At 38.7% G+C, this 18,243-nt stretch overlaps 1 protein-coding gene across 8 annotated transcripts in view; it reads left to right on the forward strand.

Moving 5' to 3' along the window:
- Positions 1–312: 312 nt before the first annotated feature.
- DNM1L (dynamin 1 like) overlaps positions 313–18,243 on the forward strand; it is a 45,408-nt gene continuing 27,477 nt past the window's right edge. For 4 of the 8 annotated variants that reach the window (XM_011221502.3, XM_011221499.3, XM_011221500.3 and 1 more), the window contains exon 1: positions 314–549. In XM_011221502.3, the coding sequence (XP_011219804.1) occupies positions 448–549 (102 nt within the window). In that variant the 5' untranslated portion in view covers positions 314–447. Of the gene's footprint in view, positions 550–18,243 lie in introns of all 8 variants that reach the window. The other 4 variants (XM_002916587.4, XM_011221498.3, XM_011221501.3 and 1 more) reach the window with 2 other exon arrangements.

Raw genomic sequence — 18,243 nt, forward strand, 5'->3', positions numbered from 1 at the left:
CTTATAAGGAAATGACATCTTGGATACTCCTCTCTACTTAACACACATTCATATGCGGCATTTTCACACCCGCTACGCCCGTGTACAGGCATACATGTATGTCTTCCCTCCTACTCTCCGGGGTCTCACTCCCTAGTCTTTTCACAAGAGCCCGCGAACCATGCCGGCGTTCCTGGCTCTCCGCCCGCCCAGCGCCGCGCAGCCTTCTGGAAGCGGTAGGCCTCGGCGTTCCTCCCCCAGAACTACAACTCCCGGCAGACTTTGTTCCTCTCCGCCTTCCTTTTAGCGCGTGGCCTGCCGGGAGGGGGCAGGTAGCGGGCGGGCGGGGTCCAATGGGTGCCGGCTCCCGAGGAGAGGGCGGAGGAGAGGAGGAAGGAGGCAGATTCTGGGCCCCGGCCCCATTCATTGCCGCGGCCGGCCGGGCGAGGGTCCCGTGTTTTCGGAGTCATGGAGGCGCTAATTCCTGTTATCAACAAGCTCCAGGATGTCTTCAACACGGTGGGCGCCGACATCATCCAGTTGCCGCAGATCGTCGTGGTGGGAACGCAGGTAAGAGACGAGGGCGGCGTCTGCCCAGGCCAGAGTCCGGGGTGCGGGCTTGGTGGGGGGCTGCGGCAGCGCCCGCTCCCAGTTGGCCTTTGCGGCCTGTAGGGGGAGGGCGCGGCTGGGGGCGCCGGGGCTCCCCGGGCTCTGCGGCGCCTCCCCGCCTGGAACTGCGTTCCTTCGGGCCTGGGAATCCGGGCCCGGTCGGGAGGCGAGGGGCGGAGCCGGCGCGGCGGGCCCTGCGGGTCCCGGGGGCGGGCTAGGGGAGGGACCGGCCGGCGGGCTGAACTGGAGTCCGCGGGGACCGGGCGCGGCTTGCCCGGCGGGCCGCTGCTTGCAAGGGCACCTGGGGGACGCGCGGGGCACGCGGGGCCACGCTGGGCTTGTGGTGGGCCAGCCAGCGCTTCCTCGGTTGGTTTTAGGGCGGCAAGGTTTTTTTTATTCCCCTCCTTGCCTTGCTCAGGGGCTGCGGAGTCAGTTTTGGAACCGCGGGGTCCGGGCTGAGAAGGCCGGAGCTGTGTGGTACCTGAATGTTTTCCTGCAGTGCAATCCCTTCAGGTGTCGGAAACGCCGAAGCAGTTAAAAAAAAAAAAAAAACAAACAAAAAAACAAAAAGCAAAAAACCCCACCCGTACCTGGTTTGAGGAAGGAATAACCAGTTTTTCTGAGTAGGCTGTGGTTTTTGTCTTCCATCCAAATTGGGTATTAAGGTTCTCTGGTCTTTTCATTTTGGGTCTCATTAATAGTGTAATTTTTTATATGCAGAAATGAAGAAACACATTTCTAGAGTGACAGAAGTATAAGTTTCATTTTCTCTGCCTGCTGCTTTTCTTGGTTTGAGAAGAATCCTAGGACTTTTACTAGAGTTCAGAGAAACGCATTTTAGAGATTACTTGGTAAATTGATTTTAAGTGTTTTCATTTCTTAATGATCTTAGTTCTGTTTTACTCATTTTCTGTTGCTACATCTTGCTACAGTATTTTAGTGTAGAGTATAAATATTATGGGAGAATACTATAGAATATATTCAAACACTGGAAACCTTGGAAACCATAGGCATCCTGCACTTTTTCTTTTAAATATAGTAATAGAAATTATTTCAGAAACACATTGGCTTGGTCTGCTGTAGGATTGGTATAGATTCTGGTCTCTCCTGCCTACATATATTGTAGTATTTGAAATTCAATATTTGTAATGATTGGACACTGAATCATCAATATAATATTATGAACAGTATTTTTATTTAGCATGTTTTGTTCACTGCTGTGTTCCTGTTCCTAGCTCTGGAACAGTCTGGGGTATGTGGTGAGTGTTCTATAAATACTTTGAATGAATGAATATTGCTCACTGTAACTAGATAATATTTTAAAACACTGGGACTTCTAGCATCAAAACAGATCTGTTTTTGAAAATAGAATTAAAGGAGATGAAATAAATCTGCTTTGGTAGTAATTTGGAAGTCTTTCCTGTCTGTGGAACAGAAATTTTCCGTATACTTGTAAGAGATTCTCCATGCTTTTTAAGCTTGAAGCAGTAAAAGAATCAGGGCTATTGTGTATCAGCATAAATAGTTTAAAATCAAGAAGGAATTTTCTTACACAAAATTGAGTTTATTTCCGTGAATAAACCTGTTGGCAGAATTGGGAGGGTCAGAGTAGAAAAGTAAAGATCTCACTGTTAGGAAAGTCATTAATGTGTGCTAGCAAGAACCATCCTAGTAGTGACAGGTGTATGCCGTGTTTGTATTTTGATGTTTGAAATTACTCAGAAGGGAAATTAGTTGTTGTTGTTTTAAGTACACTCTGCTTTGGGTTTGAACTTAACCCTCCCTGAGATCAAGAGTCACATACATGCTCTACTGACTGAGCCAGCCAGGCCCCCCAGGGAAATTAGTTTTTAAAGACTTGATTTAATGAAGTTTATCTCCGTTTAGGTCTTTATTATACATATTGAAATTCAGTTCCTTATTATTTCAGGTACAGAAGAAATAAGATTAAAAACAACGTCTTTTTTTCCGTACTTTCCTCAGTATGTTAAAGAAAATCTTGTACCTGAATACAAGTATACCACTACTTTGTCATCTATGCCATTTAATGCTTTGTACATTTATACAGCACATGCATTACATTCATATTTAATGGAGTAGTGTACAGTGAGTTCCAGACATATTAAGTGTTCTGACAGGTAAACTCAGTAGCAGTGATGATGTCTTCATAACACAGGTATAGTCTCTCTTACACATTACCTATACCTTAAGCGGCTGTAGGTCCCATTTTATTGAACTTTTTAGAACCGTGATTTGCAAACTTAGTGTGTATATAAGAATCATTTTGAAAATAAATTCCTGGATTCCATCCCCAGAGATTTTGATTTTCTAAGTCTAGGTTGGGCCAGGCACCACAGGTGATTCTGATGCGGTTGGTTCATTGATCCTAACTGAAAAGAATTTTAATGTGTCTTTGACTTTAAAGTGCATGAAACTGGAAAAGACAGGAAAGCTGAGCTAAGGGCATACTACCATCCAGTAGCATGTTGATCGTGGTGGCATTCTGATTCTTGATTTCTTAAATTGCCCAAGTAATACTTACTTCAAGCCTAGTGAGTTGGAGGAGCTGAGAGGGAATCGTGTTTATAGCTTAGATCATTCACAGCTTTTATGGTTTAGCTAAGTAGTTTTCTTTTTTCTCTAGCTGAGAACATCTGTGTGGAAAGCACTGAAGAGGGGAGAGAAAAGGTTGATACTTTTAGACCATGGTGTACTTTGCAGATGGAGAAGGAGATAAGAGTTAACTTTTGTGACTCAACTTGGGAAATTTAATCAGTGTTTTTTAAGTTGAGAATTAGAAGGGGGAGCCCACCCAGGTATGTAATCCAAACCACCGCCCAGTATAGGAATCCCAGTGCTGATGACATTAACCTGAGATGCTGGCTCACAGTTGCTAGTAAGGAACTTTTCACTTTACCTTTTCGGTGATTTCAGCACTCCACCTTTAGTAATTCAAAAAGGAACCTTGGGTTTTAAATGACCAGTTTGCAAACCAACCTTTGTTTTTAATTTAACATTTAAAAAATTAAAATATATAATATAAAATTCACCCGTGTAAAATTCAGTGGTTTTTAGTATACTCACCAGGTTATGCCACCATCACTACTAATTCTCAAGCTTTTTTTTTTTTTTTTTTTTTTTTTAAAAAACCTTTTTATTATGCAGGAAAGAAACTCTGTACCCGTTAGCAGTCATTCCTGATTTCATCCTCCCCTGGTCCCATCCCCTGGCAACCACTAATCTGTTTTCTGTCTCTGGATTTGCCTGTTCTGGACATTTCATTGTAAACGGCATCCTACAATATGTGGCCCTTTGCGTCTGGCTTCTATTGTTCAGCATGTTTTTTAGGTTCATCCATGTATTTTTTATGGCTAAGTAATATTCCATTGTGTAGGTATGCCACAGTTTGCTCATCCGTTCATTAGTCGATGAATATTGGGTTGTTTCCACTTTTTGGCTATGATGAATAATGCTAAGAACAATGTTTACAAGTTGTTGTGAGGACATGTTTTCAATTCTCTTGGGTATATACTTAGGGGTAGAATTGCTGGGTCATTTGGTAACTCCTTTAACTTTGAGGAACTGCCACATTGTTTTTTCATTGTGGCTATCCCATTTTACATTCCCTCCATCAGTGTATGAGGGCTTCAGTTTCTGCACATGGTCACCAACTCTTGTAACTGTCTTTTTTAAAAAGTGCTAAATTGGGGCACCTGGGTGGCTCAGTTAAATGTCTGCCAAGGTCCTGATTTAGAGCCCCACGCCAGGCTCCCTGTTCAGTGGGGAGGCTGCTCCCCCTGCCCATGTCTCTCTCTCTCTCTCACATAAATAAAATCTTTTTAAAAAGTGCTAAATTAGTCTGGAATTCTTTATTTTAAAAAAAGGACCCCCCTCCCACATTGCTATCTACATGTGAGTTCCTGAAATCTTGCCCTCTCCTGCTGGATATACCTTCATTTGTTTTGGTTCGTAGAGGTGATGATTTCATTAAGTTTAGGAATTTCATGCCGAATATTGATCATAGTTTTCATTCCTATATTGATTTCTTGTGAATATTCTTAGGTAAACTTCTGTTTTTCTTTTGTTCCTAGTTTCTTTATAGAGCTCATGTGCTGCTCCTTTTTTAAATTTAAAAATGAGGTGAAATTTATATAACATAAAACTTGCCATCCAGAGTGTACAGTTCATTGGCATTCAGTACATCCATGGTGTTGTGCAATCACTACCTCTTTCTAGGTCCAAAACATTTTTATCACCCAAAAATAAAGCTCCATACCCATTAAGCAATCACTTCCTATTTTTCATTGTCTCTCCAGTCCCTGGCAACCACCAATCTTCTTTCTGTCTCTGTGGATTTACCTATTCTGGATAGTTCATAGAAATGGAATTGTAAAATATGTGATATTTATGTCTGGCTTCTTTCACTACATAGAGAAAGTTAAAAAATTAAGAAAAATACATTTTTATCTGTTATATTAATATCAAAAAATTAAGAGGCCTGTTTTATACAATGAAAAATAAAAACTTGGTTAAAAACTGAATCAGTTCTGGGTAATGTGACATGAATGAATATTTACCACTTCCATTTTCCAATCGATGGTAGTTATCAGAGAGAAGCAGCTAAAAATATGACAAAGCCTTTTCAGTGAAAGCCTCAGTCTCAAAATATAAATCCAGAGCACTATAAATTTCAATACAGTACAATTTGGGAGAAACTAAAAGATGACACTAAGACCAGGCACACAAATCTCTAACCCTTAAATATACGGATAGTAGATCAATTTGGGGAAAATGTGGAGATGAAAAAAGCAGAAGGCATTGCAGTGCCAAGTGAGACCTATTTTCAGAGCAAGCTGCCTGTGACTTGCCATACTGGAATTTCTGTAGCCACTCACCTTCCTGGAAAGAGTGTGGATATTGGGTGTTTAAATCCCTGGGGAAAACAAGCACTGTTCTAACCAGTTGTTGAGGAAGCCAACATTATTCGTAACAGGTAAAAATGAGAACCTGTAAACATGTTTTGTTTGGTCTGTATGTGAATCTGTTGACATTTTTTGTAATTGAGATATACTTGACATAATACAGCATTACATTGTTTTCATGAGTACAACATAATGACTTGATGTACAGATGTAGTGAAATGATCACAAGTCTAGTTAATATCACCACACATGTTGAATTTTTTTCCTTATGAAAATTTAAAATTTGGGGGCGCCTGGGTGGCTCAGTTGTTAAGCGTCTGCCTTTGGCTCAGGGCGTGATCCCAGAGTCCTGGGATCGAGCCCCACATCAGGCTCTTCCGCTGGGAGCCTGTTTCTTCCTCTCCCACTCCCCCTGCCTGTTCCCTCTCTCGCTGGCTGTCTCTCTCTGTCAAATAAATAAATAAAATCTTTAAAAAAAAAAAAAAAGAAAAGAAAACTTAAAATTTACTGTCTTAGCAACTTTCAAGTAGAAAGTACAGTGATATTATCTATAGTCACCATACTATTCATTACATTCCCAGGACTTACCTTATTGGGAGTTTGTACCTTTCTACCTTCATCCATTTCACCTACCCCCTGCTTCTGACAGCCATTTGCTTTTTTTTAGATTCCACATGTAAATAAGATCATGTGGTATTTGTCTTTCTCTGACTTAGTGTCATGCTGTCAAGATCCATCTATGTTGTTGCAAATAGCAGGATTTCTTTCCTTTTTTATGGCCGAATAGTATTCCATTGTGCTTGCATGTGTGTATCAGTAGTCTTTTAAGAACTTTTGTATTGCTGTGATAATAGTTGTAACATCTCTTCTATTTCTGATTTTGAGTCCTTGTTTTTTTGTTTGTTTGTTTCTTTTGGGTTTTTTTGGCAAGCCTAGCTAAAGATTTGTGTATTTTTTATTTTTTCAAAACAACGGCTCTTTGTTTCATCGATTTTTTTTTCCTGTTCTCTTTTTAGTTTCTATTTCACTTATATATGCTTTAATCTTTGATATATTTAATTCCTTTACTACTAATTTTGGGCTAAATTTAGTCTTCCTTTTCTAGTTCCTTGAGGTGTAAATTTAGGTTGTTTATTTGAGATCTTTTTTGTTTGTTAATAAAGGCATTTATCATTATGAGATTCTCTGTTAGAACTGCTTGTGCTGCATCCTGTAAGTTTTGGTATGTTTTATTTTCATTTGTTTCAAGCAATTTTTAAATTTTTTTTCATCCATTTGTTCAATAGCATGTGGAGATTAGTCTTCACATATTTACAGATTTTTTGGTCTTCTTGTAGTTGATTCCTGGTTTCATATTGTTGCGGTTGGAAAAGATGCTTGATATCATTTCAGTATTCTTAAACTTACTAAGATTTGTTTTTTAGCTTTTTTTTTTTTTTTTAAAGATTTTATTTACTTATTTGACAGAGACAGCGAGAGAGGGAACACAAGCAAGGGGAGTGTGAGAGGGAGAAACAGGCTTCCCACTAAGCAGGGAGCCCAATGCAGGGCTCGATCCCAGGACCCTGGGATCATGACCTGCTGAGCCAAAGGCAGACGCTTAACAGCTGAGCCACCCAGGCACCCCTAATATTTGTTTTGTGGCCTGATATATGATCTGTGCTGGAGAGTGTTCTGTGTGCACTTGAGAGTAATATGTATTCTGTTAGTTTTGGATGGAATGTTCTATGTATATCTCTTAAGTCCATCTGGTCTAATGTGTTTTTTTCCTTAAATTTTAAATCCAGTTCACTTAACATACAGTGTTATATTAATTTCAGATGTACAATATATTGATTCCACAATTCTGTACATTATTCAGTGCTCATCATAAGTGTACTCTTAAACCCCTTCACTTATTTCACACCGCCGCCCCCAATCTGGTAACCATCAGTTCTCTATAGTTAAGAGTCTACATAAGAATAAAATCATATGGTATTTGTCTTTCTCTGACTTATTTCACTTAGCATTATACTTTTTAGATCGATCCATGTTATTATGAATGGCATGATTTCATTTTTTATGGCTGAGTAATATTCCACTGTGTGTGTGTGTGTGTGTGTGTGTGTGTGTGTATGTGTGTGTGTATATGTGTGTATCTATCCATCTCTCTGTCCATCTATCCTATCTATACACACCACACCTCCTTTATCCATTTATCTATCAATGGAAACTTGGGCTGCTTCCATAATTTGGCTGTTGTAACTAGTCCTGCAAAAAACTGAAAGGGTACATATGTCTTTTCAAATTAGCATTTTTTAATCCGGGATTTGTGTGGTTTCAGGTCTCACATTTAGGTCTTTAATCCATTTTGAGTTTATTTTTGTGTATGGTGTAAGAAAGTGGTCCACTTTCATACTTTTGCATGTAGCTGTCCAGTTTTCCTACCACTATTTGTTAAAGAGACTTTTTCCCATTTGCGTATTCTTGCCTGCTTTGCCGTAGATTAATTGACCATTGTGTATTTATTTCTAGGCTCTCTATTCTGTTCTATTGATCTGTGTGTCTGTATTTGTGCCAGTACTATACTGTTTGGATTAATATAGTTTTGTAGTGTATCTTGAAATCTGGGATTGTGATAATCTCCAGTTCTTCTTTTTTCAGATAACTTTGGCTATTTGGGGTCTTTTGTGGTTCTATACAACTTTTAGGATTATTTATTCTAGTTCTGTGAAAAGTATTTTGATAGGGATTGTATTAAATCTGTAGATTGCTTTGGGTAATATGGACATTTTAAAAATTTTGTTCTCCCAATACATGACCATGGAATATCTTTATTTTCTTTCATCAGTATTTCATCAGTATTTTATGGTTTTCAGAATATAGGTCTCTCACCTCCGTTTATTCTTTGGTATTTTATTACTTTTGGTATTTTATTACTTTTGGTACAATTGTAAATGGGACTGTTTTCTTCTTTTCTTTCTGCTGTTTCATTATTAGTGTATAGAAGTGCAACAGATACCTGTCTGTTGACTTTGTATTCTGCAACTTTCCTGAATTCATTTATCAGGCCTAGTAGTTTTTTGGTGGAGTCTTTAGGGTTTTCTATATATAGTATCATGTAGTCTGCCAATAATGAAAGTTTTACTTTTTCCTTGCCAATTTGAATGCTTTTTATTTCTTTTCTTGTCTGATTACTGTGGCTAGGACTTTGAGTACTGTGTTGAATAAAAGTGGGGAGAGTGGACATCCTTATCTTGTTTCTGATCTTAGGAGAAAAACTCACAGTTTTTCCCCATTGAGGATGATGTTAGCTTTGGATTTTTCACATATGGGCTTTATTATGTTGAGGTGTGTCTCCTCTAAACCTACTTTGTTGAATGGATTTTTTTTTTTAAGGTTTTATTTATTTAAGAGAGTGTGAGCTAGCAGAGCAGCAGAGTGAGGAGAGGGAGAGAGAGAATCTCAAGCACACTCCCCACTGAGCATGGAACCTGGTGTGGTGGTCCATCTCACAACCCTGAAATCATGACCTGAGCTGAAATCAAGAGTTGGTCGATTAACCAATTGAGCCACCCAGGCGCCCTGGTGAATGGATTTTTTTACTTTGTCAGATGTTCTTTCTGCATCTATTGAAATGATCATATGGTTCTTGTCCTTTATTTTGTTGATGTGATGTAGCACATTGATTTGTGAATATTGAACCACCCTTGCATCCCAGGAATAAATCACACTTGATTGTAGTGAATGATTTTTTTCCCCTCAGGATTTTATTTATTTATTTATCAGAGAGAGAGAGAGCACAAGCAGGGGGAGCAACAGGCAGAGGGAGAAGCAGGCTCCTCATTGACAAGGAGCCTGATGTGGGACTTGATCCCAGGATCCTGGGGTCATGACCTGAGCAGAACACAGATGCTTAACTGACTGAGCCACCCAGGCGTCCTGTGGATGATTTTTTAAATGTATTGTTGGCTTCAATTTGCTAATATTTTATTGGGGATTTTGTCTATCCAGATATTGGCCTGTATGTAGTTTTCTTTTTTTGTAGTGTCTTTATCTGGTTTTGATATCAGGGTAATGCTGGCCTCGTAGGATGAATTCAGAAGTTTTCCTTCCTTTTCTATTTTTTGGAATAGTTTGAGAAGACTAGGTACATGTTTGGGAGAATTTGCCTGTGAAGCCATCTGGTCTTGGGGAGTTTTTGTTTTTGCTTTTTTTACCAATTCAATTTTGTTATGAGTAATTGGTTTATTCAGATTTTCTATTTCTTCCTGACTTAGTTTTGGAAGATTGTTTTCTAGGAATTTATCCATTTCTTCTAGATTGTCAATTTGCTGGCATATGAATTTTTTTTTTTTTTTTGGTAGTATTCTCTCAATCCTTGTATTTCTGTGGTGTTGGTTGTTCTCTTTCATTTCTGATTTTGTGTCCTCTTTTTTCGTTGAAGATTCTGGCTAAAAGCTTATCAGTTTTGTTTTATTTTCAGAGAACCAGCTCTCGGTTTCATTTTTTTTGGTACTGCTTTATCAGTCTCTGTTTTGTTTATTTGTGTTCTAATCTTTATTATTTCTTTTCACTATGGGCTTTGTTCTTGTTCTAGTCACTTTAGGTGTAAGATTATTTGCGATTTTTCTTATTTCTTGATGAGGCATGTATCACTGTAAATTTTCCTTTAAGAATTGTTTTTTGCTGCGTTTAAAGATTTGAATCGTTATGTTCGTATTCTCATTTGTCTCCATGTATGTTTTGATTTCCTGTTTGATTTCTTCATTGACCAGTTGGGTGCTTTTGACTATGTTGTTTAGTATCTACGTGTTTGTAGTTTTTCCCAGTTTTTTTCCTTGTAATTCATTTTTAGTTTCATATTGTTGTAGTCAGAAAAGATGCATGATATGATTTCAGTCTTAACTTTATTGAGACTTGTTTTTGTAGCCTAACATGTGATCTGCCCTGGTGAATGTTCCAACAAAAGGATGTGTATTCTGTTTTTGGATGGAATGTGCTGTATATATTTAAGTCTGTCTGGTCTAATGTGTCATTCAAAGACACTGTTCCTTGGGGTGCCTGGGTGGTTCAGTTGGTTAAGTGTCCAACTCTTGATCTTGGCTCAGGTCTTGATCTCAGCCAGCTCAGGTCTTGATCTCAGAGTTGTGAATTCAAGCCCCAAACAAAGACACTGTTCCTTTATTGAATTTCTGCCTGGATGATCTGTCCATTGATGTAAGTGGGGTGTTAAAGTCCTCTGCTACTGTTGTGTTACTATTAATTTTTCCTTTTGTGTTTTAATATTTGCTTTATGTATTTAGGTGCTCCAATTTTGGGTGTGTAGATACTTAAAATTTTTATATGCTCCTGTGGGATTGACCTGTTTATCCTTATGTAATGTCCTTCTTTGTCTCTTGTTACAGTCTTTGTTTTAAAGTCCATTTGGGGGCGCCTGGGTGGCACAGCGGTTAAGCGTCTGCCTTCGGCTCAGGGCGTGATCCCGGCATTATGGGATCGAGCCCCACATCAGGCTCCTCTGCTATGAGCCTGCTTCTTCCTCTCCCACTCCCCCTGCTTGTGTTCCGTCTCTCGCTGGCTGTCTCTATCTCTGTCAAATAAATAAATAAAATCTTTAAAAAAAAAAATAAAGTCCATTTGTGTCTGATAAAAGTATTGCTACTCCAGCATTTTTTTCATTTGTTTTGGTATGGTATGTCATTTTCCATACTTTCACTTTTAGTTTGTATGTATCTTTAGGTCTGAAGTGAGTTTCTTGTAGGCATTGTATAAATGAGTCTTTTTTTTTTTTTTTTAATCCATTTCACCACACTATGTCTTTTGATTGGTGGAGCATTTAGTCTTTTTACATTTAAAATAACTATTGATAGGTGTGTACTTTTTGCCATTTTGTTAATAGTTTTCTGGTTGTTTTTGTAGTTCTTCTCTGTTCCTTTTCTCTTGCTCTCTTTCCTTGTTATTGATGACTTTCTGTAGTGTTATGCTTTATTTTCTTTTTTTGTGTGTGTCTGTTGTAAGTTTTGGGTTTGTAGTTACCATGAGATTCATATGTAGGGTCCTAAGTATACAGCTTTCTATATTAAGTTGGTGTGCATTTAAATTTGAACACATTCCAAAAAACTTTTTTACTTCTTCCTCCATGTTTTAATTATATGTTGTTAAATTTTGCATCATTTTTTCATAATTTTCTTACTTCTAATTATAGCTTCCCCCCCACTTACAGAAGTCATTTTATCATTTTTTGTAAGGCTGGTTTAGTGGTAATGAACTTCTTTAATTTTTGTTTGAGAAACTCCGTATCTCTCCTTCAATTCTGAGTGATAACCTTGCTGGGTATAATATTTTTGGTTGTAGATTTTTTTCCTTTTAGCCCTTTGAATATATCATGCTACTCCCTTCTGGCTGCAAAGTTTCTCCTGAAAAATCTGCTTATAGTCTTATGAGGTCTTCCTTCTATGTTCTTTTTTTTCTTCTCTCCTACTGCTTTTTATATTCCTTCTTTAACTTTTGCCATTTGAATTACGTTGTCTTGGTGTTGGCCTCCTGGGTTCATCTTGTTCGCAACTCTTTGTGCTTCCCGAACTTGGATGTCTGTTTCCTTCCCTTGGTCAGGGAAGTTTTTAGCTATTATTTCTTCATATCATTTTCTGCTCCCTTTTTCCCCTCTCTTCTTCTGGGACCCCTATAATGTGAATGGTAATTCACTTGATGTTGTCTGAGAGATCCCTTAGCCTAGTTGTCATTTTAAAAAATTCTTTTTTTCTTTTTGCTCTTCATCTTGGATGCTTTCCATTACCCTGTTTTCCAGATTGCTGATCTAGTCTTTTGTATCCTCTAATGCTCTGTTGATTCTCTCTAGTGTATTTTCCATTTTAGTTAATGTTTTCTTCAAGTTTGATTACAGCTTCTTAGTATTTGCTACCTCTTTATTGAAGGTCTCACTGAGTTCTCCCACTCTTCTCTACAGTCTCGTGAACATTTTTATGATCGTTACTTTAAACTCTATCAGGTACATTGCTTATTTCTGTTTCAGTTAGGTTTTTTTTTTTTTTTGAGGTTTTGTTCTATTCTTTTGTTTGGAGCATATTCTTTGGTCTTCCATTTTGCTTGACTTTGTTTGTTTCTATGAATTGGGAGGGACAGCTACTTTTCCTAAACTTGAAGGTATGGTCTTGTGTGTAATCATCCCCTGTGTAGACTGTGTGTGCTTGGTGACTTTGGCTGGCTGGACCTGAGTCTGGAGTGGGGCCCTGGGGCACTCTGTGCTGTGGCTGCCCTGGTGGAATGGCCAGTGAGGAAGTGGGCATGTGCCTGGGTGGTCCAGGGGCTTTCCATTTCAGAGGGTACACTGGAAGCACAGTTGAAGTGGGTGCAAGCTTGGGGGTCCTAGGTCCCTCCCTACAGAGGGCACCCTGGTAGGGCAGCTAAAGCTGAAGTGGATAGGAGCTGGTCCTTGGGTTCTCCACACACAGGGTGCCCTGGCAGGATTGCTGAAGCTGAAGTGGGTGCAGGCTGGTATGTCTGGGGTTACTCAGTTCAGGGGGTGCCCTGGAAGGGTGACTAGAGCCAAGGCTTGTGTGGACCAGGGTGACCTGGAGCACCCTGTGAAGGGGATGCCCTGTTAGGGTGACTGCAGACAAGATGCGGTGCAGGCCAGGGGATCTGGAGTGCTCTACTTAGGGGATTCCTTGGTGGGGTAGCTGGAACTGAGGCAGCATGGGGCAGGGGTTCCTGGGGTGCTCCATGCAGGGGGTCCCTTGGCAGAGTGGCTGGATCCAGGCAGGTGTGAGCCAGGTAGTCCTGGAGTGCTCTGTGCTGGGGTTATGTCCTTGCAAGCTGTCTTGAGTCAAAGTGGTATGGGCCTGTGGTGTTCTGGGGTGCTTTGTTTCTGTGTCACCTTGACATGACAGCTGGAGCTGTAATGATGCTGACCAAGGATGTCTTGATGTGTGCCACACTGGTGGTGCCTTGATGGGATGGCTATGGCTGATGTAGGCTAGGGACCCAGTACTCTCTGAGGTGGTAGGTTGGCTTTGGCACCTGGAACCCTGCTCCCATCTGCACTATTGAGGTGGAAGGTGAATGTAAAGTACCTGGAGAGAGTCCCAGCAGCTCTCCCACTATTTGGTGGAGTTGTATGGCTGGATCTTTTTTATACTAGTTGCTTTTTTAAACCACAATTGTTGTTTTTTTTCCCTGTGCCCCAGGGCAGATGAATCTGCCCATAGTCCCTTTGTACTATCCCTCCCTACTGCAGCTCACAGCGTTGGGCGTAGAGGTTCCCTTCCTTATGGTGTCTGGTTTCTCTGTCTTTCTTTCCATTTTCTCTGTGGCCTCTCTGTGTTCTGTGGTATAGGAGCTATTCAGGCAGCCCTCAGTTCTTTGGAGGAAGTGCTGTATAATGAGGTGTAGATTCCGTGTGTCTGGAGGAGGTGAGTTAGCATCTTAAGTTGCCATGTTGGACAGGACTCTTGTTTATTGTCACGTTTTAAACTTATGGTATTTAATTGTAGTTTCTGTTATATCTCCCTGATTATTAACAAGTTTGAGCATCTTAACTTTTCTCTTGTCCTTTTGTCGTTCTGTTTTTGTAAGTTTCTGTTCCTATCTCAACACATTATTTTCTGTTCGATTATTCATCTTTTTCTTACTAATTTGTAGAAGTTATTTTTGCATTTTGCTTACTAGTTCTTTATAGGCATCACAAATATTTTTCTCTTAATTTTTGTATGAGTAAAAGAAATTTCAATTTTACTGTAGTTGAATTATCAAATTTTTTCCTCTAGTTAGTTTGTACATTTTATGTTTTAGGGAGTCAGGAAGGTATACTTTAATATTCTCTAATACTTTTTAAAATTTGTAATTCATTTGAAACTTTTTTCTTCTTTATTTTGTTTTTTCACAGCTTTATTGAGATGTTTTTATATACCATAAAGTTCACCTACTTGAAATGTATAATCAGTAGTTCTTAGCAAGTCTGTACAGAGTTGTGCAACCATCACCATAATCTAGTTTTAGGTATTTCATCATCCTAAAAGGAAACCTTGTATCCATTAGCGGTCCCTCCCCATTTCCCTCTATCCTCAGTGCTTGGCAGCCACTTAATCTACTTTCTTGCCTGTTCTGGACATTTCATATAAACAGGATCAAATAAATATGTGGCCTTTTGTGACTGACTTCTTTCACTTAGTATAATGTTTTTGAGGTTCATCCATGTTGTAGCATGTATCAGTACTTTATTTCTTTTCATGACTGAATAATGTAAAAAAATGTATAATATTAAGCAGTAGTCTCAGTTTTTCCAAGTGGGCTAAATTTCCATATTATGGTTTCTGAGATGACAACAGTGATAGAATAGTTTCCTAATCTCTGTATGACTTTCCCATAAAAATGGGACAAATAGAATAGGAAACCCAAAACCCATGATCATTTACAACATTTTTAAATATTTATTTATTTATTTATTTTAGAGAGTGAGAGAGCAAGTTTGCATGAGTGGGAGAGAGGGAGAAAGCATCTCAAGCAGACTCTGCACGGAGTGCAGAGCCTGATGTGGGTTCAATCCTAGGACACTGAGATCATGACCTGAGCTGAAACCAGGAGTTGGACACTTAACTGACTGTGCCACTCAGGAGCTCCTACAACATTTACAAGAAAATGAGTTGAAATGGGGTGCCTGGGTGGCACAGCGGTTAAGCGTCTGCCTTCGGCTCAGGGCATGATCCCGGCATTATGGGATCGAGCCCCATATGAGGCTCCTCCGCTATGAGCCTGCTTCTTCCTCTCCCACTCCCCCTGCTTGTGCCCTCTCTCGCTGGCTGTCTCTATCTCTGTCGAATAAATAAATAAAATCTTTAAAAAAAAAAAAAAAAGAAAATGAGTTGACCATGTTTCTCTGTAAATCGTCCAGTTCCAGTAGGTTGGGGATGAACCACAAACAGCTCCAAGACCTGTATATTATTATCTATGTAGGAAGAAGAGGGAAGCAGTGGATCATCAGATGAATCTGGGAATCAAAAAATAGAAAGTAATCACTGGAAATTTTGCATGGCCAGTTTAAGAATACCAGCTGAAACTGGGTGGGGTTTTTCACCACAGATAATGGGTGTGTGAGAGAGGTCTGTGGTCAAGTCTTAAGGGACTAGAGGACCTTTGTGAAACTGAAAACTAACCAACCAAAGCTCCTTTCCAGGACCAAGTCTCAGAGTGCAAAAGAACTGAGAATATAACTGAACATTGCCTGAAGAATACAGCAAAGGAAAGAGAAGATCCTGATAAAAGTGGTGGCGAGAGAGACAAGATATCAGAAAACAACTATATTTTTGAACATTGTATGTAAATGAGGGAGTTTTAGAGTGTAAAGTTAGAAGAGCTATTCTAGATCAAGCTTTTGTCTAAAGTTTAGAAAATGATTGTTGTCAAATCTCACAAAGTTTTTAAAGAAAAATGAGACTCAGAATAGCAGCCCTGTAGACAAGAAAGCACACCAGAAAGACAAATCCACAACAAATGAAAACAATTAGATATTAAGACAAAAGGCAAGACAAGACATAATCACAACAAGGCATTAAAAAAACAAGTTTGCAAAAGAAAAAATAAAAACTAGGTGATAAAACTTAGTAAAATATTAGAAAAGAAAGAGCAGTTATTTTATAAATGAAGGGAATGGAAGGAATACAAGAGCAAAGAAACATAACAGTATCTTGAGAAAGATGAAAAGGAAAAACATTAAAAATAAGGGTAAGAAGGAGTTGTAAAAAGAATTTGACAGAAGTTAACATATTGAAAACAGTCAAAGAAGATCCAACATATGTATAAATGGAGTCCCCCCCCCCCCCGATAGTGAGGGAACAGAACAGATGCTAAAAATTTAACTGAATTAAAAACAGATTTGAAATTCCATTTTGAAAAAGCACAGCACATACCTGAGAACATTGACACAGAAAGACCAACCCTGAGATGCAACATAGTCTAGTAAAATTATTGAACTTTAAAAGAAAAATAAAAAGCCCTCAGACTTGCAGGCAAGAATTCACAGTCTCTTAGAAGGAAAATCAGATTATTGTCATATTTTTCGACAGTAACCATTCACGAGAGAAGACATATTTATGAAAAGACTTATGAGAGAAGACACAATTTATTGTGGAAATTTTATATCTTAAGATACTCAAGGGTGTATGAGCCCAAGATTTTATATATAATCAAGCTGATTTTCAGGTATAAAAGTCACAAACTTATATGTATGCTAGAATTTGAAGAATATTGTTTCCATTACCCCTTCCTGAGGAATTTACTAAATAACAAGCTTCAGAGAATCAAAATGACTAGAGAGACTGATGTTAGCATGACACTTGTAGAATCAAATGATGGCTAAAAGGGGGAAAGTGTGACTGTAAAGAGGTGGGAAAGAGAATGGAGGGATCAAATGCAAAACATTTAAACTATTTTCAGTTATCTTACTGGTGGTGGTAGCATTGGTAGTATTTGGAGACTTTGTAATGTGAGATAAAAGCAAATGAGTAATTGTGTATTATTCTGATTCTGTCATGAACTGTGTCCTTGAGAACCATGATTCTTGGTGTAGAGGAAAAGACAGACACAACTGAGTTTGAGAAATGTATGTATGCGTATGGGATGGGTGGGGCAAGTGCTGGTAGCTGAGATAGAGAAATAAGCCAAATGTTTAACTCCAGGAGTTTTTAAAAAGAAAAAAAGATAACCCCTCTTTTTCAGGGGAGGAGGGTAGAGAAGAAGTAGAAATTAACAGTATTAGAAAAATAACTAAAAAATGAAATCAGTAAAAGATTTGACCAGTAAAATCAATTTAATAATCAACTGGAAAATCTGGTCAGAAGAAACAACATAAAGACAAAATATTAGAAGAAAAATGAACAATTTCTAAGAATATTATAAGCAGTTATGCCTGTAAATTTGAAAATTCAGAGAGTTAGATGGTTTCCTTTTTTATGGACATGTTTTATCAAATGCATAAAGAACAGGAAATTTCCATGTCATTTAAATATTTTTAGAATACAAAAAAGAAATGATAAAAATCACTTTTTTTTTTTTTTTTTTTTTAGTGAGAAGCATTAACTGAGACGCTTAACACCTGGCAATACCAGGTGTGGCACATAATCTTCGATTTGACTATTCCAGTCAACATTCTTGTTCTTTATCAGAGGGGACCTTTCTGGATAATGTCAATGGGTCCCTGTGTCCTCTGGCATCTGATAGGATTTGGAAATGGGGAGCCCTGGCAGGAATTGGAGAAAAGAGGAGATTAAAGTTCGGATATTTATTTCTGTGGCTCATTCTCTGTATGTAGATGCCTTGGGCTGGATCTCCCTCTTTTGCAGTCCTAGTCTTTTGTTCAGGGCCTATAGGTGGTAAGAACTCTATTGTTACTAGCCTGGGTTATTGTACTATTCCTTGTGATTTCTGTGAGCCTTAGCCTCAGCTTTGTAAACAGTCTGCTTGTAAATAAATTAACCTAACTCGAGTGGGCCATCTGCTTTCTGTAGACTCTTTTTGATACAATAGATGAATTTAGGATTTTTGCCTTTCTAGAAAATATGAAGGTAAAAGTTGTACTAGTTTTGACTAAGAAGTATAGCACAGAAAAAATATTCTGTACAGAAAATATTACCTATAAAGTTAAGAAAATAAATGTGTAAACATTAAAAATGTATAGATTAGGATTTTGTATATTATTTGATAATCTGCTGTTTGAAAACATATTGTTATGGGGCTC

Source organism: Ailuropoda melanoleuca, chromosome 16 (genome assembly GCF_002007445.2).
Source record: "Ailuropoda melanoleuca isolate Jingjing chromosome 16, ASM200744v2, whole genome shotgun sequence".
Taxonomy (NCBI): Eukaryota; Metazoa; Chordata; class Mammalia; order Carnivora; family Ursidae; genus Ailuropoda; species Ailuropoda melanoleuca.